The 27,558-nt window shown below is 45.8% G+C and overlaps 1 protein-coding gene across 1 annotated transcript; it reads left to right on the forward strand.

The window, feature by feature from the left end:
* Positions 1-1,403: 1,403 nt before the first annotated feature.
* On the forward strand, positions 1,404-25,793 carry TBPL2 (TATA-box binding protein like 2). The gene is made up of 7 exons (XM_077820751.1): positions 1,404-1,448; positions 9,910-10,328; positions 12,232-12,319; positions 13,859-13,950; positions 15,957-16,124; positions 19,574-19,668; positions 25,714-25,793. The coding sequence occupies exons 1-7, from the start codon at positions 1,404-1,406 to the stop codon at positions 25,791-25,793; spliced, it is 987 nt and encodes a 328-aa protein (XP_077676877.1).
* Positions 25,794-27,558: the final 1,765 nt, after the last annotated feature.

The following is a 27,558-nucleotide window of genomic DNA, read 5'->3' on the forward strand; positions in this document are numbered from 1 at the left end:
TTAAATTAGAGTTAAGAGACAGCTATTTTTCATTAAGACTGACCTCTCAGTCAGCTTTACTATGAATCTGCTGTCTATTTTCTAGTCACCTCCAGCTTCCTGATAGCAATCTGCTGCTCCCAGCAACCCCACTGAAAAGAAGGTTCTAAAACACACTGAAATACACCATTCCTGCTTGACCTGACCTTGCACTCCCAACAAACTTGTAAAGCAATTCATCAAAGCCTCATTAGAACCCACAGTTCTGGTTAATTAACCCAGCCGGTCTGGGAGGGATGGTTAATTGTGGCTAATTAAACACACCTTTAATTATGCTTGTTTTCACTAGCCCTGCTTCACCTAAAGAAAATGATCTTGCAATGCCTCTGCTGAAAGCCCATCAGTGAAAGATAGGAATAACATTTTCACACTGAACTAATTTGTAGGGATGTTGTTGTATGCAATACTAAAGGGCTACCTTTCAGTCTATACCAGCTCACCCCCATTAAGGAAACTTCATCTTCAATTTACCTTTATAATATTAATGATAACAAATATTAAGTTAAAAGCACTCAGGGTGGAAAGGTGGCCCAGATCCATTGCTGAGGGGTTCAAAGCGCCTCTTTTTGCGCCTAGCTCTATTAGGGGGACCCACGTGGAAAGTTCAACGATGAAAACCAGGGTCTGCCATGTGAACAAGACACTTTCCCTTCAACGCAAGAGGAAAGCTTTAGGTGGCCTAGGCTTGAAGAAATTCAGCCCCCTCCCCGTTCTCTAAAGAGCTGGTTGAGTGGGTGTGCAGATCAGCCTCTGGCTTGGGTTCACTGTAGTATAACAGCGTCTCCCACAGAGGGGCAGCACCTTTACACGCTGGGCTGCTGTACCCAGCCGTTAGCCAGCCAGCAGCTTGCGGGGGGCTGCACGGTTCAGAAGGCAGTAGCCATACCCGCTCCAGTTCGGGTTGCATTGTTGCATGTATATGCACTGCCGTTTCAAGGGGCAAGCCCCCGACGGAGTGGGAAGATCTCCGGGGAAGCGTTGGCTGGGACTGGAAAGGCTGGCGAGACAGGAGCTTTTGCCTGCAGCAGCTGGATGCAGAACCCGGGTCCGGCGGCAGGCGCTGCGATCGGGCCCCGCCGCGACACTCCAGCCTCCCTGCGCTTAGCCAAGCCGGGGGGGGACCCTTGCTTGCAGCTCGGGGCTCGCTCTTTCGCAGACGGGCTCTATCCCGCGGGGGGGGGGGGGTGTTAAAGGGGACACGCCCCCTTTTCTGCACGTGCCGGCCCGGGCCCAGCTGGTCGGTTCATTCCCTCAATCAGGGCCAGGTGCGAAGGCAGCGCCCTGGATCGCGCCTGCCCGAGAGCAGCCCCCGCAATGCCCCGGCTCGGTCCGCCCCGGCAGGACGCTGCCCGCTTCGGCCCCGCATGGAGCCCTCGCTGGAGAACTACTGGGACCGGAGCCCGGGCCAGGTGGGTGCGCTCCGGCCCCACGGCCCCGCTAGAGCCGCGGCTGAGCCCGGTACCGCAGCTAGCTGCTGCTGGGGGTGGTGGGACCCTGCTGCTCCCCCCAGCTGGCTGAGAAACGGCTACCCTATTTCCCCACCCCCTTCTGTCTCCTCTCCAGGCTCCCTGGAGCACCCAGGGGCTGGGCTGACCCCCCTAGCTGGCACTGAGCCACTGCAGGGTCTCCTTGCCCTACAGCAGCAGCAGCATCTGGGGGGGTGGGGGCTGTGGCTTTGGAGCCCTTTGCCCTTCCCTCCTGAGCCTGTCAGGGGACCTAGGGGGCTGCCTGGGCCAGCTGGGGCCTGCCCAGAGCATTCTCCTCAGGGCACGGCCTGTCTGTTCCGTTTGTACAGCGCCTAGCACGCTGCCCTGTGACTGGGGCTCCTAGGTAATAATGCCATCCTACAGCTACAATAATCCCATTGTAGGATCGGGGCCTTTGACTGTCTCCAGCTCCTCTCTGGGCTTCAGTCAGCTCCAACAATGAAAACGAATGAGTGATTTCAGAGTAACAGCCGTGTTAGTCTGTATTCGCAAAAAGAAAAGGGGGACGTGTAGCACCTTAGAGACTAACCAATTTATTTGAGCATAAGCTTTCGTGAGCTACAGCTCACTTCATCGGATGCATTCTGAATGAGTGAGATTCACTCTGACCTTCTCTGTTCCCAAAGGCTCTTCTTTAAGATTTCCTGACTGTGGAACAAGAGCCCTAGGACAGAGGAGCAGCTAGTGTCTTAATCCCTTGTCCTCCAACTCTGCCTAGGTCTCATCGAAGTGCTGGGGCCTCCAGGAGGCCTCTCATCACTACTAACACCTGTGGGACTGAACAGGTGGAAAACATCTAGGAAATCCCTTTAGGAGGAGAGAGGCCCTTTTGAAGTCTTATGCACTGTCACAGGGCTCTGCAGCTTCTTAAGGACCTGTCTGGGCTGCAGCACGGACTGTGTTTTAAAAGCTCTCCTGAAGAACTGAGCTCTGTTCAGGTAGTAGACTGAGACTGGCCTGTGCTAACAAAGCAGAGGGGCAGGTTCCATTTTTGTAATGGTGCCTGCAAAGGTTCAGAAAATACAGTGGGGAGATTTATATACACAAAACATGAAACAATGGGTGTTACCATACACACTGTAACAAGAGTGATCAGGTAAGGTGAGCTATTACCAGCAGGAGAGTGGGGTGGGGAACCTTTTGTAGTGATAATCAAGGTGGGCCATTTCCATTACTTGATTATTGGTACAAAAGGTTCTCTTGCCCCCCTCTGCTCTCCTGCTGGTAATAGCTCACCTTAAGTGATCACTCATTACAGTGTGTATGGTAACACCCATTGTTTCATGTTCTCTGTGTATGGATAGCTCCCCACTGTATTTTCCACTGCATGCATCCGATGAAGTGAGCTGTAGCTCAAGAAAACTTATGCTCAATTAAATTTGTTAGTCTCTAAGGTGCCACAAGTCCTCCTTTTATTTTTGCAGATACAGACTAATACAGCTGTGTCAAGGTTCCTTCCCCACTCTGAACTCTAGGGTACAGATGTGGGGACCTGCATGAAAAACCCCCTATGCTTATTTTTACCAGCTTAGGTTAAAACTTCCCCAAGGTATAAACTATTTTTACCTTTTGTCCCTGGACCTTATTGCTGCCACCACCAAGCATCTAAAAAAAATAACAGGGAAAGAGCCCGCTTGGAAACGTCTTTCCCCCTGAAATCTCCCCAAGCCCTACACCCCCTTTCCTGAGGAAGGCTTGATAAAAATCCTCACCAATTTGCATAGGTGAACACAGACCCAAACCCTTGGATCTTAAGAACAAGGAAAAAGCAATCAGCTTCTTAAAAGAAGAATTTTAATGAAAGTAAAAGAATCACCTCTGTAAAATCAGGATGGTAAATACCTTACAGGGTAATCAGATTCAAAACGTAGAGAATCCCTCTAGGCTAAACCTTAAGTTACAAAAAGACACAAAAACAGGAATATACATTCCATTCAGCACAACTTATTTTATCAGCCATTTAAACAAAACAGAATCTAACGCATATCTAACTAGATTGCTTATTAACTCTTTACAGGAGTTCTGACCTGCACTCCTGCTCTGGTCCCGGAAAAAGCATCACACAGACAGAGAGAACCCTTTGTTTCCTGCCCCCGCTTTGAAAGTATCTTGACTCCTCATTGGTCATTTTGGTCAGGTGCCAGCGAGGTTATCTTAGCTTCTTAACCCTTTACAGGTGAAAGGGTTTTTCCTCTGGCCAGGAGGGATTTAAAGGTGTTTACCCTTCCCTTTATATTTATCAAAGGCTGCTACTCTGAAACCTGTTCATCCACTGTTATAATAGCCCTCCCACTGCTGGCAAGTGGCTTTTGGACAGACACCTCATTGATGTGGAAAGGACCTAAATCTAACCCTCTAAATGAAGTAACTATGGTCATAGATAATGGGTAGGGAGCAGACCAGTAGGTGCTCTTGACTGGAGGAGGAAAAACTAAATGGCCTCGAATCACAGAGCTGGGCATATATCTACCCCATGTAATGTCTTCTGTTGTTGCTCATTCCTCCTTCTATTGTTTCTCACTAATTCATTGACTTGGCTTAAGCTAGTCCTCAATCCTCACACTGATCCATGCAGTTTGAACCCCTGCACCCTGGGACCCCTCATGCCTGTGCAGAACCCCTTTTAAATCATAAGTTTCTGCCCAGGTGCAGAGGCCCATTTGCAGAGTTGGGGGCTTTATCCTGTGAACTTTCTGGCGCATGAACCAAATCTTCCTGTGTGTCTGAACAGTGCCTAACATCTGGGACCTGATCTTGATTTTTGGCCTGTGGGTGGTACTGCTACAATACAAATGATAAACTCACAGCAGCAATTGTTTGGGGTATATTGTGGCTTTAAAAAAAAAAACCCACTCCCAGTCTGAGGTCTAAATCAGTCTTGTCCCAATTACACTGTACGTGGACAATATCCCTCTACTACCAACGAACTGCCTTAAATTGTAGTGACCTCTCGGACAGAGTATAGGTGCCAAGTTTTCATTTCTTCAGGGAGGCAATGGGAAACCCTCCAAACGTACACTGCTGATGGCAGAGACCATCATTGATCAAGTCAGCTAACCTAGAGTACATTGGGTAACACTTGGCAGCCAGTTAAGTATAAAACTTGTCTTGTGCTGCTTTTCCCTCTTCTATTCCACACCATGGGTTGTCTTTTCCTGTGCTTTCAGTCTGTCTCCCCGCTTCCCCACCACAAGCCAGCTTTCTATTTAATACATCTTTAATTTTCAATCTTCTTTCCTTAAGCAGATTCAAAGAGTGAAATTCTTTTTCTCACTAAATTGCTTTCCTTTTATTTTACCCCATTATTTTCTAGTGTCTCTGTCTCCCACCCACCCCCCTTAAAAAAGCTGCTTAATTCTTCTCCCTGGTTCTCACATTCCACCAACTTCTCTCATCCATCTAAGCCAGGTTCTCAAACTTTTGTACTAGTGACCCCTTTCACATAGCAAACCTCTGAGTGCAACACCCCCCACCCCTTATAAATTAAAAACACTTTTTAAATATATTTAACACCATTATAAATGCTGGAGGCAAAGCGGGGTTTGGCAAGGAGGCTGACAGCTCATGACCCCCTCCCCCCGCGTAATAACCTCATGACCCCCAGTTTGAGAACCCCTGATCTAAGCCTCAGATTGACTGACTTTATTCTGAGAGCGTCTGCTTTAATTCACCTTATGGGGGAGCTGAAAGTCTCCCATGCCCTCTATAGAGAAGTAAAGAGCATTGCAAATAAAGTTCAGTGTGAAAAGAACAGAAGGACTTGTGGCACCTTAGAGACTAACAAATTTATTAGAGCATAAGCTTTCGTGGGCTACAGGCCACTTCATCGGATGCATAGAATGGAACATATAGCAAGAAGATTATATATATACACACAGAGAAGGTGGAAGTTCAGTGTGTTGCTTTCCCCCCTCCAACCAGCAGCAGCTGTGGTGGTATTCATGAACTGCCACATAACTAGGTTAAGAGGAATAACTGGTTAAGAGGTATGGTGCTGTCTAACTTCTGGGGCTCATTTTGTCTGGCAGTATGTCATTTTGGGCACAACTTTGTCCCATTTGGGGGGTGGGCCTAAATGTTAGAAGCAAGTAACCAGGAAATTGTTTCTTCACTTTTGTGGAGACACAGACTTGTTCCACTAGTAAGCAGGTATTTCTTTGTGTGACTAATTCTGGGATTTTTCACAGACTTCTAGCTGGTATCACTAAAGAATGCAATCTTACTGCAGTGTGTGTCAGTCCTTTTGTAGAAGCTACCTTTCCGTTTTCAGAGTCCTCTTTATAGTGTTTGCTTAGTGTGTTGTAGCAATCTAAGACTTCCCCTCCCCCTAGTTAATATGAAACAATATTTATTTTAAATTAAGAGACACGAATGTCAAACCCGCTAGGGGTTCTCCTGTGTAAATGCCTGTTTATGTTTTATTACTTTCAGATAGTTTGCATGCCGCCCAAGTCCATGATACTAAGGTGTGTTAAATTCAGCTGGTCTCTGTTGCTTTAAGGCAGGACCTCAGATACAGAGTGCAAAAGGACTGGTGTAATAATACCTAGACTTTTGCATGAGTTGTCAAACTTTTTGTGCAGAACCTGAATTGGGATTTTTCTCTCGAAAGGACAGTGCTAGGTACACTGTACCGAGCCCTAAATATTCATAAAGCTCTAAAAATAGTTCCGTGGCACCTTTCATGTGTGTATCACAGGTCCTGCTTGTACCTGCCAAGCTAAGAAGAGGCAACTGTCTACTTTTTTGATTGAGTAAAATTTCCAAAAAAAGGTCTAAATGACTTGGATGAGTAAGTCCCATTGACATTCAAAGGGCACAAGTTATTCTGCAGGATGTGTCATATTGGATCAGATCACTGGTCCAGTCAATCAGTATTGTCTGTCTCCCACAATTGCTAATATTAGCTGTTTCAGAGGATGGTGCAGAAGGCTGTTATTTAATAATTTGCCCCGAGAGAAAGTGTGTTCCTAGCCCTCATTAACTAGAAGCTGTTTACATACTGAAGCAAGAGGGTTTAAATTCCTCCCCAAACTCTTGCCTTTTTTAATATTATAAGGCATTATATATTTGTGACGCCAAGCCAAACAAATAGCGATCAAAGAACAGGGCTAAAATTCAGGAATTTGTGGTTAGGAAATGCTGTAGGCCTTTACCACTTGATCTAAAGAAGAATGTTCGATATGGTAGTATTAAGGCATTTATTTCTCATAAATTAGTCATAGATTCAAATATGAGGCCAGTGGAGTCTATCAAGTACCGTGTAACAGAGAGCAGTGGTACGCAAGCCAACACATTTCTCTATTCAGTTGTGAGCTGTTCAAGGAAAACCTGAAGATGGATTCCTAGATTATTATTACGTCTGCTGAATGGAGACTAGAGCTGGTCAAAAAATGCCAATTGTCTTCCGTGGAGAAACTGTGAAAAAACTTTTGGGGAAAAACCCCAGACATATCAAAAAAACTGGAAAAGATTTGTAGAGAAACCCAGCCCAAAAATCAGAACATTTTGACCAAAATTAGAATTTTTGACCATTTTAGTTCAGTAAAAAAAAAAGCCAGTTTTCACTTAATTTATTTTTAATAAGTTGATCAGCTCTAATAGACATTAGTACATTTAAACATCTGTCTAAAGAAAGCCTCGTGAGAAGCGTCAAGGAAGAGCACCTTATTGGAAGATTAGTTCACTTATTTTTATGGGTGCTTGCAGGGCTTAGCACATGTTCAGCCTGGTTTTCGTAAGTGCTGAGAAGCTGCAGGCCCCTCTGACTTCCGCTTGTGCTGTGGTGGGTGCTTGGCACCTGTGAAAATCCGTGTCCTTGTTTCCTTAGACCCCTGATCACGAGCAAGTCTGGAAGTCTGAACAGGTGAAAAGACGCTGAGTGGTTCCCTTTGATCAGTTAAAAGGTCAAGCCTGCCATCTACTGGACCCGATATGTCCTTGCCGTTCAATAAACAAAGGCTGTGTGGGACATATACAGACCCTTGCCTAGGGTCAGTTTCCAAATGTGTGTAACTGAAATGATGCCGAGGAAAGACGTTATTTCAGCACTCCACAGGGATTAGCTTTAAAACTTCTAGCCAAACCTCAAGTATTCAGCCAGTAGTATAGGAGTTTCTATCACTGAACTCCTAAAACTTACACAGGAAGTAGGGTGACCGGATGTTCCATTTTTTTAACGGGACAGTCCAGTATTTAAACCCCCCTGCAGGTGTCCTAACTCGTTCTTAAAAATGCATCCCCCTACCATCAGTACCAGTGGATCCTGCTGCTGGCTGGATCCCTGCTTGCCAGGCGTCCGCCCACCAGCAGTGAGGAGGGCATGGGGTGGGGGGGTCCAGTGGCAGATGATGGGCCGGGGGGGGTGCAAGGCTGGTGGCGGGGAAAAGCTGCAGCACATGGGGCCAGGCTGCTCCCCCTGCTGGGCCCCCACTGTGTGCCAGCTCTGGAGTGGAGTGGGGGAAGCGATTTGCAGCCTGTTCCCACCCAGAACCTGCAGGCTCCATAGCAGCACCCCCTTCCACCCGGGTCCTGCCACCAAGGAGCGTGGGGCTGCTCCTTCCCCTAGGCACCATCCTCTGCTGAGCCACCTCTCTGGCTGGTTCGCTGAAGCCCCTGCAGTTCCCTGGCCCTGGTGCACAATGCATCCTTAGGGCTTAACCCCTTCCTGCCCACACTGTAGCTGGGGGGCGGGGGACAGGAGGTGGCTGGGTTATGTCCGTGGCCAGCAGCAGCCTGGAGGTGTTAGCTGCCTTTCAACACTCTGCAAAGACATGGGCCAGGTCATCCCTCCCTGCCCCCCTCCTGCTCCCCTGCGGCTGGAAGCAGCTCCTGTCCCTTCCCTCCCCTCCTGTACAGTGCCGAAAGGCTGCTGCTGGCCACATATCGGTGTGAATCTGATTCCTGGCAGAAATTTGCAGGAGGGGGGCCAATGTGACCCTGTGTGTGCCCCCCCTCCCCACACACACACACATTGCCTCAGGAAGGTGCGGTGCCAGATACCAGGAGAGGCAGGTCTGTCCTGGGGGCCTAGCTAGGCCTGGAGGCAGAGAGCACCGGGCAGGGAGGGTAGGCTGCTCAGACACACACACACACTCAGACACACACACTGTGAGAGAGGGGTACAGGTGTGTGTGTGTCACCTTTCTTGGGGTGGGTTGGGGGGGTGTCACTCCTCCCAGTGTGAACCCTAAAGTCTTAAAGATAAGAAAGTAAAAAAAGAATCCAACCACGTAGTATTTCTTTTTAATGGGCTCAGTCAACTTAACGTTAATTTGAACGTTTGTACAGCATAGTTTTGATTGCCTTTGAACTTGCTTGAATATGAGTAATTTTATCAGATGTCCCGTATTCCACATAGGGAAATGTGGTCACCCTAACAGTCAGTAAAGTCTAAGTAAAATTGACTTGCACTAGAGAAGTAAAGCAATTTACCTGGCACATGCAAACTAACCTGTGCAATAGGCAAGGTACTAAAGACAAGTGCCAATTGTATTTTTCATTATTTTACTAATCCGGGCTTTGTTTGAGATGCTGTTTGGATGCTCATTCAATAGTTTATGTGGGACTCCTAGATTTGCTCAACCCTTAAATAAGGGTCCAATCCAGTGCCCAACTGCAGTCAATGGGAGCCCTTCCAGCGGGCTTTGATCATGCCCTAGTAGCGCAGAGTAGCAAGTTCATCTAGGTACCATGTTGCAAGAAAATGGTATTTATAAAAACAACAACAACAACAAATTCTTTAGCCAATTGTTTCCTTCATTGTGGGCAGGAAGTTTTTCTCTTTCTGTGACTGAGGCGTTGTACCTGGAGAAATGCTTCTGAATGAAATATGTCATTTGCTTATTGCTATTCACGTCTAACACACATACTGCAGTGACTTAACTTGCCATCTGAGAACTCTTCTCGAGTTTAAATCCATTGGAGAAGCTGTTTGTGGGGCGGGAGGGGGGGTTGAAATTTTGAAAGGCTGCTGTCCAGTGAGTGCTTTACAGCCTTGAATCTTTTGTCTTCACAATAAAATAAACGTCTTCCTCTGGCCATCTCACACAGTTCATGAATGCTGACCTATTGGTGTTATGGTGCAGCTCAATCTAGCTTGTGTAATAAGGAAACCGTTTGGGAAAACCTCTGGATCTTACACACTGACATCAGTGAGAGGAGAGGGACAGAAGTCACTCAAGTATGAGCCTGTGAAGCTATTTTTGACAGACTTTCACATTTTAACTTGAAAGTGCTCAGTGTGATAATGGAGTTGTGATGGGGAGGAATATCTAATTTGGATTCGCTGAATGGAAAATGCATTTCTCGAGCACTGTCATTTGACGTAAATGGGATCTTGTCTTCTAAAAAAAAAATGCTGTAATCTTTTTTTTAAATGAAGGATGACCTTTCATCAGCTGGTCCTCAACTGTATACTCCCATGAGCCCTTTTGACACAGACCTGCCGATTCAAGCAGCTCAAAGTGCATCATTCGGTTCTCATCTTGACCAATCCAAAGAACTTTCTACAGACTTCTCTTCTGTGGATCTCAGCTTTCTTCCAGATGATCTTAACCAAGAAAATGGAGAACAAACTCGTTCAGAAGATGGCCATGAAATGCAAAGAGAGCAATACACGTCACAGTCGGCAGAGCAGGACAGTGGGTTCTTAAATGACAGCAATTTGTCACAACTGAGCTATGCAGACGCAACTCAGCCCTCACCTGAAACATCTGGTGCCTGTCCCCCTTTGACACCTATGACCCCTATCACCCCAATGACACCCGTTTCAGAAAGCTCTGGCATCGTTCCTCAGTTACAGTAAGTAAACTTAAGCCTAGAGCTGTGGGGGGGAAGGTGGTACCATGTACATGAAGGAGGGCTAAAGACTAAAATGGAAAGGGAACTGATTGTAGAAATATAAATAGTTCATAAACAAATAGTGGTAGATACGCTGGAGGGGAGGGATAGGATACAGAAGGACCTAGACAAATTGGAGGATTGGGCCAAAAGAAATCTGATGAGGTTCAATAAGGATAAGTGCAGGGTCCTGCACTTAGGACGGAAGAATCCAATGCACCGCTACAGACTAGGGACCGAATGGCTAGGCAGCAGTTCTGCGGAAAAGGACCTAGGGGTGACAGTGGACGAGAAGCTGGATATGAGTCAGCAGTGTGCCCTTGTTGCCAAGAAGGCCAATGGCATTTTGGGATGTATAAGTAGGGGCATAGCGAGCAGATCGAGGGACGTGATCGTCCCCCTCTATTCGACATTGGCGAGGCCTCATCTGGAGTACTGTGTCCAGTTTTGGGCCCCACACTACAAGAAGGATGTGGATAAATTGGAGAGAGTCCAGCGAAGGGCAACAAAAATGATTAGGGGTCTAGAACACATGACTTATGAGGAGAGGCTGAGGGAGCTGGGATTGTTTAGCCTGCAGAAGAGAAGAATGAGAGGGGATTTGATAGCTGCTTTCAACTACCTGAAAGGGGGTTCCAAAGAGGATGGCTCTAGACTGTTCTCAATGGTAGCAGATGACAGAACGAGGAGTAATGGTCTCAAGTTGCAGTGGGGGAGGTTTAGATTGGATATTAGGAAAAACTTTTTCACTAGGAGGGTGGTGAAACACTGGAATGCGTTGCCTAGGGAGGTGGTGGAATCTCCTTCCTTGGAAGTTTTTAAGGTCAGGCTTGACAAAGCCCTGGCTGGGATGATTTAACTGGGAATTGGTCCTGCTTCGAGCAGGGGGTTGGACTAGATGACCTTCAGGGGTCCCTTCCAACCCTGATATTCTATGATTCTATGAAATAGGTCAAGTGTGGTTCAGGCTTCAGTAGTGAAAGCTTCTCTAGGCAAAAGAGGCCATGTGGTCTCCATGCAAGTTGTGTCCTTGGCTTAGCATTGGGAAGACCCAAATGACCTCATCACATGCGCTGTGCCTAACTCCTGCCTCTGAAGGAGCTGCAACCCTCCTCTGCTGTGCAAACTCCTGTCAAGAAAACCACATTTTAATTTTAGTTAAATTTCCAAGGGCCCTCAGCCACTGCTGACACACTAGACTGCAGGAGCCAAAGTGACAGTACTTGAAGTAGGACCCCTTTAGCCAGACAAGTGTTCGGTACCTATTCTCACCATAGGGGTCTACAGTGCAGCCACCAGCTGGCTGGTGAGGATCCTGTCTGGTCTAACTGCTGCGGTGCTCTATTGACGGAGCTGAAATAGTCTCTCTGTGACCCCAGCAGTGGTGTGGGGAAGGAAAGGGCACAGCTGCAGAAGCAGAAAGAATCCTGACCTCTGTAGCAGCCAGACTGTTCTATCCTATTAGGCTCTGTAGGCCAGGGGGATGTGAGGGTAGTTCGCTGACTCCTTTCAGAGTGCAACAGTAACTCCCTCAACGTTCTTAGGTGAAAGACACACAAGCCTATACTGCTGTAGTACTGGAGGAAAAACTTGCATATTCAGTGGTTGCAGCAGTCGGCCACTTTTTAAAACTTCATCTTAAAATCTTTCATAGCTTTTGGCATTGGACCACTTATATTATTGACCTTCACCGAATAATTTGCGATATATGATTTTGGCGTGGACTAGTAACTGAATGGTTAGGAAAGTAATAGAAGGTAACAATTAAATGTATCATGATTTCAAACTGTATCATTTTTTTTTAAATTGATCACTTTGAGCTTTGGTTTTCTAAAATCATGTATCCGCTTTCTTATTTCTTCAGGAATATAGTGTCCACTGTAAACTTGGCTTGTAAACTAGATCTGAAGAATATAGCTCTGCATGCCAGAAATGCAGAATATAATCCAAAGGTGAGATTTTAAAGAACTATTTCATTAGGGTTTTATATTTGAAGGCCCGGGATTCTAATTTACACTCTTTAATTACCTGATTGCCCCTTATTTACTAGCACTCTCAGTTCGTTAAAAAATAAATGAGTTGAATTCAAGTGAGGAAAAGCTTTTGCAGACTCTGATATATTCCGTGAAGGTCAAACAGCTTTGTCACCTTTTTTCATATCCTTGCAGTTCTTGTCTTGCTATGTGCTGAATAAAGCATTTATGGAATGATCCTGCCACAGGATGCCTGACCTTTTAAAGGGAACTGAAGGTCTGGCTTCACCTGCCACTGATGAGCTAGGGATCAAGTTGAGTCTAAAAGTCAGCAAATGGGCCAGGTGGGGGGAGAGCTGCTAGAATCATGCAGGCTCTGGCAGGAAGCACTCGGGTCAAAGAGTAGCTCCAGTGGGGCCCTGGAGCAGGGCAGAACTGTCAGACGAGTGGCTTGTATAGTGGAAATGTGTAGGCCCCTGCAGGAGACCCCAGGTTGTGGGGGAAAGGGATGACTGATGTGCTGTGCTAGTTAATGTGGAAGAAACAAAGCTCAAGGCCTGAACTGGCCTGTGGCGGGTGTTGTCACTCCTTTCTGGCTGAGGGGACAGGCTGACGGTTTACAGGTCCCTTGAGGCTGCTTCTTCAAGTTGTACTTTTCAGAGCTAAATAAACACATGACAGTCTCAGGCATGGATTTCTTAAAATGGTACAGTATGTTTGATAGTAGTTATAGCAATGAAAACAGCTCTTTTCCCCATAGTGCTGGAACTAGGGGTGCAGGGGGTGACTTGAAGTGGTTTCCATTATATACAGGGTTTACAGTTTGGTTCAAAGGCTCTCAGCAACCCCACTGTAAAAATTGTTCCAGCACCCCTACTTTTCCCCTATTGCAATCATGAGTAGAGACTCCACTTCCCAATAAAGGGCTCGATGATCAGGAACAACTCCATGTGTGGACGCACTTGTTCCAGAATATAAATACTTTTGTTCCTGTTTAGCGTAATTCACTGTGGGCTAAGCACTGAGGGATGAGACTTTCCTATTGGGATCAAAAACGCTTTTTGCATCACTTTCTACTACAGCAGCCCATATACATGTAGTCCTAATGATTTGGGATCTAAAGCATTTCTTTGTGATGTTAAATTACACATGTAGATAAGAGAGCAGATTTATAGCAACGTTTTCCCCTGAAGTTTCAGAACGGAGACCTTAATTTGGAGGAAGGGATACTTAAGTAAATAACATACTTATTACCAAGTGTGCACCACAACAAAGAATTAAGCATAACAGCACTTGTAGTTTTCAGAGCAATGTTTGGAGCTGTCTTTGATAAAATGGGAAGGTTTAAAAAACAAAAAAAAACTTTTTAAAGCTTGTATTATTTACTATGAAACTTGTAACCAAGCTAGTGTCAAGTTGGTACCAAGATAGTATTCTTATTTGTATTACTGTAGTACCCAGAGCCCCAGTCATGAGCCAGGACGCCACTAGTATTCTTGTTTGACTTTTAATCTCTAGAGGTTTGCTGCTGTGATAATGAGAATCAGAGAACCAAGAACAACAGCCCTTATATTCAGTTCCGGCAAAATGGTCTGCACGGGAGCAAAAAGGTAGGAAACGTTTCTTCTGTCTGGCTCTAACAGCAAATGACATTCTGGCACAAATTGTAGAATTACCGACCTGTTCCACAAAATGCAACATCCCAAGACCAAAAAGACGGGGAGTTGTCACTGAACACGTCTACCTGTCGGTAACGGGAGCTCTCGTGATTGCTAAACTGCACACTGCTGTTCTGAACTATAAATTGAGCTGAGCCACTATTAATAGAAAATCACGAATACTGAGTAACTTCAATTTCCCACTCGTTCCAAACATTGCCTCAATGTAACCTGTGTTGCTGTCTAGAGTCTCTAAGTAGATGTACTCAAGTCTACCTGAGGTGCTCTCATAGCACAAATATTCTGCCTGTCTTTTTGAATCCTTGCCCTCTGTAGTTCATGCTCTTGATCCTTAAGCCCCTACCTTGTGATCCCATTCTTTCCTGAGGGGAATTGCTGGGTCTTACTTCAGAACAAGCATTGCTGTTTCCTACTTTAAACTCTAGCTCCTAACTTACACCCTCTAATATCTCTAACCATCAAGGTGCTGGATTAGTTTCCCGGAGGGCTTCCTAATCTTATTGAGCCAGATCATCAGTGCTACTCCCGCACAGAGATGGGGAAACTGGCTTAAATGGCCAACTGACTGTTCCTCCTGCACAGGGGAATCGGAGTGGCATACAGTGGAGCCCTGCACGGAACTGTTTTTTAAATCCGCTCCCACCCCACCCCACCATGCGCACTCCCATCCACTCCCACATTGTTTCTTGCATTTTTAATCCTGCTCCCACCCGCAAATCCCCCAAGAGAGACCGAATCCCCTCCCCCCCCACCCCGGCAATGCTGCTTTTAAAATGTTAGTTAATATGTGTGGATAGAAATGGAGTTCCAGCCAACATTTTTACTACTACAAGAATAAAACAAATCTTACTAAACAATGCAAAAAATCCTTTAACTCATGTTAGAAAAATATTTGTCTATTATCCCTCACTTCACGTTAAGTATTAAAGCCTTTATTTAAAAAACACAAATATGTACTTTACATTGTCATTAACAGAATTTCAGCAAACGGATTAGATTAGCGTTTTCTGCAAATGACCGGTCTTTATATTTTTTATTGCACTGACTTCAGAACTGGGTGGCCAGAGAGCGGCGGCTGGTGGCCGAGCGCCCAGCTCCAAAGGCAGCGCCCCGCCAGCAGCAGCTGCACAGAATTAAGGGTGGCAACACCATACCATGCCACCCTTACTTCTGCACTGCTGACTTCAGAGCTGGGCAGCCGGAGAGTGGCGGCTGCTGACTGGGGGCCCAGCTCTGCAGGCAGAAATAAGGGCAACAATAGCACACCGGGCCATCCGTACCTCTGTGCCGCCAGTGGCTCTGCCTTCAGAGCCGGGCTCCCAGCCAGCAGCCGCCGCTCTCCAGCTGCCCAGCTCTGAAGGCAGCCCTGCCGCCCGCAGCAGCTCAGAAGTAAGGGTAGCAGAACCTCCCTTACAATAACCTTAGCAACCCTCCCACGACTCCTTTTTTTGGGTCAGGACCCCTGCAATTACAACACCGTGACATTTCAGATTTAAATAGCTGAAATCACGACATTTACGATTTTTTAAATTCTCCGACTGTGAAATTGACCAAAATGGACCATGAATTTGGTAGGGCCATCCATATAATCTAGTGCTGCAGCAATGCAAGACCTTCCTTTTTACCTCTGATCCCGTTCCTGGATCTGTAGGAACTGGTTGCAACACACAATGTTTGTGGCACTTAAAACAAACACCCATGTAAATTCCAGCTGCTGGACCATAAGGCTGCTAGACCTGTTCAGAATCTTGAGTCTGGCCCGCTCTCTGAACTGAGAACACCAAACTCTCCTATAAACAAGACGGGATTGATTAAAGCCAGAATGTGACTACAGCCAACAGGGTGTGGGGGTTTTTAATTTAACTTTCAGGATAAGGCTGTACATCCAGAAACCATTAGACCTCAAATTCCTGTTTCCATCTCTGTGCTCCCTGCAGCGAAGAGCAGTCCCGGCTTGCAGCTAGGAAGTATGCACGTGTGGTGCAGAAGCTTGGGTTCCCTGCCAAGTTCCTGGACTTCAAAATACAGAATATGGTGGGCAGTTGTGATGTGAGGTTCCCCATCAGGCTGGAAGGATTGGTTCTAACTCATCAGCAGTTCAGTAGGTATGTGGGCAAGGGGGTGGTGACTGGCAGGGAGAGGTACCAGGCTCCTATTGTAGGGAGGGCTCAACTATGAATAACACGTAAGGATGAATTCATGTGTAAAAGGACGAACGTAAGAGAAGAAATGTTGATGCTGTGCTAGCATGGTAAGGTGTGTACTCCATACCAGTGAGCTATTAAATGCCATGGCATACCCTTGGTCTGCTGCACCCACTATCCCTGTGGCATCGATAGTCTGTTTCACATACGCTAGACTAGACCCATAACATTTTGATTGTCTTTTGCAGTAACGCCTATTGATAAACCTTCCGCAGCATGTTTGTTTCTCATGTGGCAAAAGTCAATATGGCTTGTGCGCCAGCATGATTGATGTTGGCAGGAGCGTTCACAGCTCTGCGAGAGTGACTAACTCAGGGAGTTAGTGGCTGGCTATTTAAAAGTACGCTCCTGAGTATCTTCAGGGAGCGAAGTGTTGTGCTTGGCAGTCCTCTTGCCGTAGGAATACGGTACAAAATATTCAACATTGTATCTTCTGTCTTTGGTTTTCTCAAAGTGTTACCCGCATGCTTTGCCCTGCTAGAGGGGTTTTTTTCTGGACTAATTTTGATATATATTCGATCCAGTTAAAATGAAGGACAGGAGAGTAGTAAACCTAAGTGTAAATAGACTTCCTGACTGTCAGGGTGGTTCAGCACTGGAATAAATTGCCCAGGGAGGTGGTGGAATCTCCATCGTTGGAGATTTTTAAGAGCAGGTTGGACAAACACCTGTCAGGGATGGTCTAGATCAGTGGCTCTCAACCAGGGGTACAAGCACCCATCGGGGTACGCAGGGGCCTTCCAGGGGTACATCAACTCATCTAGATATTTCCCTAGTTATACAACAGGCTACATAAAAAACACTAGCGAAGTCAGTACAAACTAAAATATCATACAGACAATGACTTGTTTATACTGCTCTAGGTACCATACCGGGGTAGTCAAACTGCAGCTTGCAAGCCGCATGCGGCTTTTTTACAGTTAAAGTGCAGCTCGTGGAGCCTCCATGCCCTCCCCCATTCTCTGCCTACCCATAGGTGCTGGAACGCGGGGTGCCGGCGCACCCCCTGGCTTGAAGTGGTTTCCATCATAAACAGGGTTCGCAGTTTGGTTCAATGGCTCTCAGCATCCCCACTGTACAAAGTATTCCAGCACCGCTGGCCCACCAGCCTGGGTGGAGGGTAGTGCTCAGGGTTTCTGCCAGAGAGGACTGGTGCCTGCTGAGGGCGGGGGGGGGTGGGGGGGGGAGGCACAAGTTTAAATTTTGAGCCCCAACGGCTTGAGTCCTTCTCTCCCCCCACCCCCGCCCATTACCCTCAGGGGCCCCTCCCTGCAGCTCCCAGGTGTTCGTTTGGTGTGGAGAGGCAGCGACAAACAGCTGGGAGCTGCAGGGAGGGGCTGCTGATTTAGCGCCACAGGGAGAGACAGCAGCAAAAGCAGCGGCTCCCCCAGTTGCTTGCCACTGCCTCTCCCCGGGGCCGCAGCTCCCAGCTTGCCGGCTCCAGCAGCAGGGGGGCCCGGTGGCATCATGTGACCGAGCAGGGTCGGCAAACCCTGGCAAAAATCAGGGGGGGACACGTGACTCCATGTGCCCCCCAGCGCATCACCTCTGGCTTCTGCCCAGCAGGGCCTCGGGCAATGTTTCCTCTAATTTTTGACAGGCCGTGTGCGTAAAAAATTTCTTCTGTGCAAATTTCTGAGCACGCAGTGTTTCGCCGTGTGCATGGGGTTTAGGATCTGTGTGTGCGCACAGCTTAGAGGGAACAGTGGTCTCTGGGCTGACGCCCCAAGACCTCCCTCCCTGCAAGGCTGGAGCCCCGATAGGTGCGCTCCGGCTCCCGAACCTCTAAAGATTGTTGTATGCGACTTGGTGGGTCAGTAATTTTGGCCACCCCTGTACTATACACTGAAATGTAAGTACAGTATTTATGTTCCAGTTGATTTACATTATAATTGTATGGCAAAAATGAGAAAGCAAGCAATTTTTCAGTAATAGTGTGCTGGGACACTCTTGATTTTTATGTCTGATATTTGTAAACAAGTAGTTTTAAAGTGAAGTGAAACTCGGGAGTACGCAAGACAAATCAGACTCCTGAAAGGGGTTCAGTAGTCTGGAAAGGTTGAGAGCCACTGGTCTAGATAATACTTAGTCCTGCCATGAGCGCAGGGGACTGGATTAGATGCCCTCTCAAGGTCCCTTCCAGTCTGATGATTCTATGATTGTTGGTTCCTTTGCTCACTGTTAGACAAATGCTTCTCTTGAAACCGCTTTCCTGCTGATTGGGGAGCATACATGGCAAGATAATGGCAATATCCACTCAGGACTGGCTCTAGGCACCAGCAAAGCAAGCACGTGCTTGGGGTGGCACAATTCCAGGGGTGGCATTCTGTCCACCCTTTTTTTTTCTTTGCTCGGGCAGTTGCGCTCTCAGAGATTGGGGTGGCAAATTTTTTGCTTCGGGCAGCAAAAGCCTAGAGCCAGCCCTGTATCCAATGCTGCTGCAGTGTACTTGCTGTGTACAAAGAATTTTGACATGCCAGAGGTGTTCAGTAAGATTGAACAATCTTCATATCCAAGATAATACTGGACTGGTCTCATGTTAGCACTTGCCGCTGCCGTGTGGCATATCTCGTCATGGTGAGAAACAGTGAAGGAAATACAGAACACTTCCTATTGGTGGACAAAGCCCAAGTGAAAACTTCTTGTATGCATATTCTTGTACAAGGTTATGATCTATGCTCTTGACTGTTTCAAGTTAACGTGTAATACATGTGTAACCTCATGGCTGGGTGACTGACTTATCATGTTTAACGTGTATTTGTTCAAAATTTAGTCACCACAAAGGACACCACAGGATGCTTGGAAAAAGGCTTGAATGCGACAGAAATTTAAAAGTTCAAATTGGGCCTCTGTTTGAATTAGGCTTAATTCCCTATGTGTCATTATCTTGGGCCATCTTGGCTTAGTGTGTATTGTAGAACTACTTGGTTATCTCCTTATTTGCTGTATTTTTATAAATCATTTGTAACTGAAGCTTTCTGTGTTGTCCCCACAAATCCTTCCTTGGACTGTTCTAACACAGTAATGCCAGCACTTACTCAGGAACCTACCTTTAGTTACTCACATCTGAAAGTGGCCCAGATCTTAAAGGTGCCGAGTATCCACAGTCCTTAGTGGCTGCAAGGAGGTGAGAGATGCTACAAGGCTTCATTAGGAGCTATGGGTGCTCAGGACATTTGAAAATTGGGCTACTTAGTCAGGGATCTAATCATAGGCAATCAAAACCATTGGCTCAACTAACACAATTCTAACATAAAGGAGCAGTTTATATTTCATAAAATAAACTAGTAATAAAAATCAAATTGCCATGCAGTGCTCCTAACCCTTTTCCCTTTTGTTTCTTCGAACAGTTATGAACCAGAACTATTTCCTGGCCTTATTTATAGGATGGTCAAACCAAGGATTGTGTTGCTTATCTTCGTGTCTGGAAAAGTTGTACTGACTGGTAAGTGGTCTCTTTATGTACAGCAGTAACTCGGAGCATTCTGTATAGTAGGATGACATTTTTAAGCTAAGCTGATGTTTCCTGCATAGTGCAAACACTACTGTCTGGCAAAATCTAGGGGCATCCCTTTCAGCAAAACGTTGAGGATACAAAAGTACCATAGTTATGTACTATTAGAATGCTCCACAGGAGTTCGAATGACCACTCAAAAGAAATCCTACATGTTATTAAACTTGTGCATCCTGTGGGGGTTTTTTTAATTCTCCACTTGGGTCAAGGTATCATATACATCAGCGTGCTATTTTAATAACCACCACAACTAGAAGCCTATTTGTAATCTGATACTTTCAGGGAACTCAAAATCTTATTGCAACAAAACCTGGTCATGCTTTCCCTCCTCAATTAGAATTTTTTTTTTATCATTAGCATAGTAGCTGTCAATGGGAAAGGAAGGTGTCTGTCCAAATCTTGGCCCTCATTCAGAAAAGCACTTAATTTTAAGTGCTATGATGAATCAGAGCACTTGTCAATAACCTAGAATCCAAGTCTGTAAGTAAACATTAAAATTCCTGGGTGAACACTTCTGAGCGTTCTTTCTGGAACCTTTACCATCTTGGGGAAAACTTCCCCTTATTCAACTTGACTACAAAGGCAAACCGTATCTTTATCAGACACTCAGGCTGAATGGTGCCAATGTACCAACATAGGTGTAGACGGTACTTTAAAGGCAAATAAAAATTGCATGCCTTTGCCCAAAGGATCTTCCGATCGTAATTATTAATGAACTCAATTAACTGGGCATTCCGGACAGAAAGCTTAAAAACATCTCCTCCTCCTTAGGTCCCATGAAGTCATCCTGGCCATCTACACTCCACTGATGCCTCCAGAATACATTTTTGGATGTCATAACTACAAAAAAAAACCAACCCACAAACCACACAACAAAAAACACACCTCTGCTGAGGCATACAGCAGGCCCATAAGGGCTCAGGTAAGTCCCATTTTGAAACCTGGGCCTTACTGCAATTCTAAAACAGGACTTACTGAGCTCCTATGGTCCCCTGGCTGATCCAGAAGAATTTTCTGGTGGTCCAAACATCATAACATTTTGGAGCAGAGTCAATGGGTGTGTGTTGTGGGTTTTATCTTTCGATGGAGTGGGAACCTAAAAAGGTTTGAGGTATATCAAGCTGTCCTGCAGTGACTCAGGAGCATGAGTACCAACCTCAAGGCAGACAGTTGAGAACCAGGGCACAAACCTCAAATTGGCTGAGTGTTCAATACTTCGATGATTAGTTGGTGAAATCTAAGCTATGTCTACACTGGACCTTACCGTGGCACAGCTGTACCAGTGCAGCTGCGCCAATGTAAGCTATCCTGTGTAGCCGCTCTATGCCAGCAGGAGAGAGCTCTCCTGTTGGCATAATTAAACCACCCCCAATGAGCAGGTGTAGTTCTGTCGGCGGGGAACATCTCCCACCAACATAGTGTTGTTCACCCCGGCGCTTCTGTCAGTGTATGTTGGTCGGGGGGTGTCTTCTTTTTTTCTTCACACCCCTGAGCGACAAGTTTGAGCAACAAAAGTGCTATTGTAGACATAGCCTCCGTGTAAACTCCTCAGGCACTGTTACAGCCTAAACATGGAGTCCCAGACCGCCCCCTTGGGTACTCCTATCTATCTTGTCACCTAGGCGAGTCTGGCTTTGTGGTAGATGGCCCCTTACACCAGCAGTCTCAAACACGCAGCCCGTGGGGTTATTTTCTGCAGCCCGCCAGCTCCCCGCAGCCCCTTGCCCCCCCCCAGCATTTACCCAGAGCGGCTCCAGCCTAGTGTGCACCAGGGGCAGGGCAGGCTCCCTCCCTGTCTGCCCTGCCCCTGTGCTGCTCCGGGAAGTGGCCGGGACCTGGGGGGTGAGGGCCACAGGGGTCTGTGTGTTGCCCTGGCCGCGCCTCCAAGTACCTCCCCCAAAGCTCCCATTGTCTGTGGTTCCCCGTTTCTGACCAATGGGAGCTTCGGGGGAGGTACCTGGAGGAGCGGCCAGGACAGCACACAGACCCCTGTGGCCCCCTTCTCCCTCCCCACCAGGTCCTGGCCGCTTTCCGGAGTGGCTTGGGGGCAGGGCAGGCAGGCAGGGAGCCTGCCCTGCCCCCCCCGGTTTGCGCCGGGCCGGACCCGCCCCCCGAACTCCTCCTGCAGCCAAACCCCCTGTCCTGAGCCCCCTGCTGCACCCCACACCCCTCCTGCACCCCAACCTCCTGCCCTGAGCCCCCACCGCACCCTGCCGCACCCTGCACCCCTCCTGTACCCGCTGGGGGCAGGGACGGGGTGGAGTTGGGGTGGGGATTTCAGGGAAGGGGTTGGAATGGGGGCAGGGAAGGGGTGGGAATAGGCAGGGGCGGGGCAGGGCCTCACAGAAGGGGTGGAGTGGGGGGGGAGTCAGTGGTGCAGCCCTCGGGCCAATGTACTAGTCCTCATGTGGCCCTCGTGGTCATTTGAGTTTGAGACCCCTGCCTTACACCATGAAGCACAGCATTGTTCAGGTTACTTCCAGTCCCAAAGGACCAGGCACTTACAGTGGTGCTGGAATGAGGGGTGTTGAGGGTATGACTGCACTCCTTGGCTTGAAGTAGTAATAACAAACACCAAATACGTGGCTTCCCTCATCAGCACCCCCACCATAAAAATTGTTCCAGCACCCCAGTCACTTACACAGGTCGCTTACACCTTAGGTCTCACACCAAAGACAGCGCTTGTAGCCAATCCTATAATAAACTGTATACAGATTTATTAATAGGAAACTGAACTAAGAGTTCTTTTACAAGGTTACTGTAGGTAAACATAACATCCACAAATCAGTCTTAAGTTTCAGAAGGTAAGTTTCTATAATAGGCAAGCTCTATATATCCTGTAGGGCTAACCTCGGCTAAGCAGCTGGGGAATCTCTTGCTTATGCCTAGAAACCTTGCCCCCAGAGTCCAAGCAGCAATGAAATACATTTCCTCCATTTTGTAAGGTTTTTATTTTCCCTCTTTTCTCTTCTCTTCTCCCCCGCCCCCACTTCCTGTGAGCTGCAAACACAGCTGATTGGAGGAATTCGCTTGCAAGACTCATCTTCCTGTGGGTGGAGGGGGAGAGTAAAGTTATTTGTCCTCTTTAATGTCTGTCTAGTGTCAATGGGCCTTCCTTGTCAGGTAGGACATAACAGCTTCTGTTGGAGACCAGCATTTTACACTAGTTAATCATTGAAGATTAGGGTTGGAAGAGACCTCAAGAGGTCATCTAGTCCAACCCCCTACTCAAGGCAGGACCAACACCAACTAAATCATCCCAGCCAGGGCTTTGTCAAGCCGGGCCTTAAAAACCTCTAAGGATGGAGATTCCACCATCTCCCTAGGTAACCCCTTCCAGTGCTTCACCACCCTCCTAGTGAAATAGTGTTTCCTAATATCCAACCTAGACCGCCCTCACTGCAACTTGAGACCATTGCTCCTTGTTCTGTCATCTGCCACCATCGAGAACAGCCTAGCTCCATCCTCTTTGGAACCCCCCTTCAGGTAGTTGAAAGCTGCTATCACATCCCACCTCATTCTTCTCTTCTGCAGACTAAACAAGCCCAGTTCCCTCAGCCTCTCCTCGTAAGTCATGTGCCCCAGTCCCCTGATCATTTTCATCTCTTTCCTGTCTGGTGACTTACACCATTACTAAGGCTTACAATGCAAATGCTCAAATACTTCCTTACAACATGGGATATGGATGTTATAAGTGAGAATAATGCCTGCAGCAACTCACAAGCACTCAAAATCTAAACACTAAGCACATTCTTAGAATTATACCTATTTTACAATTACTAACACACAGCTGAAATCAGTCTGGCTCACCTATGTATTTGTCATTATTCAGCTGAGGGAGAGGGACCTTGGTATGAGCTGGCACCTAGTCTGCCAGCATGACAAGGTGCACATGTTGGCATATCTTAGTCTGGCTAGAGGTCCATTTCAGTGCATATTGCTTATTTTTAGTGTTTGCTGGTTGCTCCTCCATGCTAATGTTACTAATGTCGGCAACAAATGTTCTTGGCCTCCATGGTTTTGTTAATTAAAAAGTTAGCATGGTAGTGGGGATGTCACTGGGATGATTTTATATGAATGATGCAAGAGACAATAACTTAATCGAGGCACTGAGAGGCAGGAGAAATGCTCTAGAGTTGGGAAACGTAACTGCTGGTCAATATTCATAATACTGAGTGCTGGAATGAAAAACCAGAGGAGATTAACCCCGCCTACCCTCTTATTTTGTTCCATTTTTGACTCTAACTAGCATGTCCCATTAACCTGTCAAGACTGGACTTATCTTGATCAGTCTCTTCCTAAAATTATTCTCATGAATGTTGACAAATGCAAAGTAATGCACTCTGGAAAACACATTTCCAACTAGAAAAGGAGTCCTTGTGGCACCTTAGAGACTAACCAATTTATTTGAGCATGAGCTTTCGTGAGCTGTAGCTCACGAAAGCTCATGCTCAAATAAATTGGTTAGTCTCTAAGGTGCCACAAGGACTCCTTTTCTTTTTGCGAATACAGACTAACACGGCTGTTACTCTGAAACCTGACATTTCCAACTATCCATACAAAATAATGGGATATAAATTAGCTGTTACACTCATGGAAGAGATCTTGGAATCATTGTGGATGGTTCTCTGAGCAGATGTTTTCACTGTGCAGTGGCAATCAAAAAAGCTCAGAATGTTAGGAACCATTAGGAAAGGGAAAGATAAGACAGAAAATATGTCCGTATATAAATACATGGCATACCCACACCTTGAATAGTGAGTGCCGTTTTGCTTGCCCTGTCTCAAAACAGATATATTAGAAATGGAAAGATACAGAGACGGGCAACAAAAATTATTAGGGGTGTGGAACAGCTTCCGTATAAGGAGAGATTAAAACGATTGGGACTATTCGGCTTGGGAAAGAGACAACTAAGGGGGCATATGATAGAGGTTTATAAAATCATGAACAATATGGAGAAAGTGAATAAGAAGTGGCATTTACCCTTCCACATAACACAAGAACCAGAGGTCATCCAATGAAACTAATAGGCAGCAGGTTTAAAACAAAGAAAAGGAAGTACTTCTTCACACCTGGCAGTCAACCTGTGGAACTCATTGCCAGGGGACGTTGTGAAGGCCAAAAGTATAACTGGATTAAAAAAAAATTAAATTCATGAATGACAGGTCCATCAATGGCTATTAGCCAAGATGGTCAGGGACACAACCTCAGGCTCTGGGGGTCCCTAAGCCTCTGACTGCCAGATGCTGGGAGTGGACAATGGGATGGATCACTTGATAATTGACCTATTCTTTTCATTCCCTTTGAAGCATCTGGCATTGGCCACTGTTGGAAGACCAGATACGGGGCTAGATGGATCATTAGTCTGACCCACTGTGGCTGTTCTTTTAAATGTTTCATAACATAACTGAGCATTAATTGCTGACTAATTAGTCAGTCCTACAACTAATACTGACGGGGACGTTGCATCCAAATTTGATCTGAAAAATTATGGGATTCATACACTCTTCTATAAAAACTAAAACTAATTCTAACTAATAGAAACAATTCTAGGGAATTTTAAAAATCTCCGGGGGGCACTGTATTCTCTCTTTTGAAAAATGTAGTATGGTATAAGCAACTCAAAAAATCACAGCAGTATTCCACCGCAAGAACCCAAAATGAAAGATCAGATACTGACTAGTCTAGCTTTGTTTTTTCAAGATGAGAACAAGCTAAAAATAAACCTACTGTTTTAATAATATAAGGTGGGGATAGTATCATGGAAAGGAATCTTGCTTCTTAAATTATCTAATTTTGACTATGCCCCTGAAAGAGTTTTAAATAATAACCTTGTTTTTTCTCATCTTTGGGAATGCTTTTATTCGCTATTATACTAGCACTTATTGATGTTGACTTAATGGTAATGAATGCAACCTTGTGAGCCATCTTTAATATTGTCTTAGTTCTTAAACTGTTTTTAACTGTTTTTAATAGGTGCCAAAGAACGTTCTGAAATCTATGAGGCATTTGAAAACATCTATCCTATTCTAAAGGGTTTCAAGAAAGCATCTTAAAAGTTCTTTCCAAAAAAATCAAGAGGAATATATAGGTTTGTATGTTTATGCATAGAACCAATGTAACAGTATTCCAATACCTAAATACAGAATTGTGGATTACTAGGCATATAAAGCCATTTTGAACACACTGTAAACTATGACTAGATAGATGCACACTTTTGTAAGTAGCATGAAACAATTTTGCTGTAAAACTTGATGTTTCTAATGAGTTCAGTCATTGTATCAAGTTCTGTTAAAGAATTCACAATAAGCAAAAGTACATTTACTTTTGAACAGGAATGTAAATTAGGACCGTTATTGCACTATAAAATATTTTACAGTACAATTAATGGAAATTGGTTTTTCTGCAGTAGAATGGACGTATCAATGGAGGTTAGTCCATAGATCAGTCTTGTTAAAATCCGTAAGATTTTGATCAATATCTTGTAGCACTGACAGCTAATTTCATGTTAATTCAGACCTTACTTTTGTGTATCATATATCTTACAAAATTTAATGTGAGCCTTTTTACTGTCAAACATCCAGACACATGAGTTCACAAATGATCTTTGTATCATTCTCTGGCTCAGAGAATGATACAAGATCAGGTGAATTATGCCATATGGTGCTGTTGACACTCCCCTTATTGACAATGAAGTGAAGAGCGTTGGTGGCACTGGGTTAGGGTAAAGTTGTCAATGAGGGCTAGCAAGAGTGGCAGCTGAAAACTGACAAGCTACCTATTATCTCCCCCCACCCCCACCCCAAAAAAAAATCACTAGCCATAGAGGGGACAGGTTCTACAAAGTATCTGGGGTTGGGTTTGGACAAGTAAAGGGTAACCTACAATCTGATGTTTCCATTTGCATTATCACAGCCCTCTCGAAGTGCAGGGTATGTAAGTACAATCAGGTCTGAACCAACAAAACTTCTCAACTTAGTTTAGAAAGCTACTTTAAAATACTGACTTTACCAGCTTACTTTAAATCATAGGAAAAATACAAACTTTATTAGGACTTTAAAAAAAAAAAAAAAAAGTAGCTAGAGAATTAGTCGAGGCTTAGCCAGAGCGGAGATCCCACCACCATCCTCGGGACATTCAATAACTTCAACATCAAACGCACATAGTCTGCTCAAGATCACTGCACCAGGCAGTGTGACCACAGCGGATGGCATTGCGCTGGTATTGGATAGTGAAGCTCCCAGATCTGGTTTAATCCTGCAAATCCACAAATCTGTGGCATGGGCCTGCAGTGGTATCAAGTCGGGCCAGGGGGCGCTCTCCTTTGTGTGTCGCTAGAGGCTCTAAGAGCACAGTCTGCTGAGTTGGTTTTGTCCATCCTGGCAACATGGCCAAAGAGCCTGCAACACTGCTTTTAAATTTAATGAGTGACTGAAGGAAGGCCCAATCTCTGCGAGATTGACATTTCACACACAGTCAAACGACCTTTTGCTCACGATTCAATAACTTCCCAAGTAGTTAATCTATTTTATGCCCCATTCTTTCCTCTTCTGTCACTGTTTTATTAAGTATTGCTACTTTTTGTTTCAGGCAAATTTGCAAGTCTTGTCCCCATACAAACTGGCAACACTCATTCATGAGGAATGGTGAAGCAGCATTGTCAAAGTGTAAAAGACAACTCCTTGTCTATATGTCAGAGGTAAATGCAATATAGCAATGCTCTCCTCGGGGCTTCAGAGACTGGAGTTTTATCAGTTTTTCATTTAACTGCAACTAGGATAAACCCCACCATCTCTAGTTGCAAAGAGAATAAAGCTTGTG

The sequence above is a fragment of the Eretmochelys imbricata genome, chromosome 6 (assembly GCF_965152235.1).
Source record: "Eretmochelys imbricata isolate rEreImb1 chromosome 6, rEreImb1.hap1, whole genome shotgun sequence".
In the NCBI taxonomy this organism is placed as follows: domain Eukaryota; kingdom Metazoa; phylum Chordata; order Testudines; family Cheloniidae; genus Eretmochelys; species Eretmochelys imbricata.

What these genes read in the sequence shown, in the direction of transcription:
- TBPL2 (XM_077820751.1), top strand. Translation starts at nt 1,404, where the DNA reads ATGGAGCCCTCGCTGGAGAACTACTGGGACCGGAGCCCGGGCCAG. An exon ending in GTCTGCACGGGAGCAAAAAG is followed by an intron (nt 13,951 to 15,956) that starts GTAGGAAACGTT and finishes TGCTCCCTGCAG; the next exon opens with CGAAGAGCAGTCCCGGCTTG. An exon ending in ACTCATCAGCAGTTCAGTAG is followed by an intron (nt 16,125 to 19,573) that starts GTATGTGGGCAA and finishes TTCTTCGAACAG; the next exon opens with TTATGAACCAGAACTATTTC.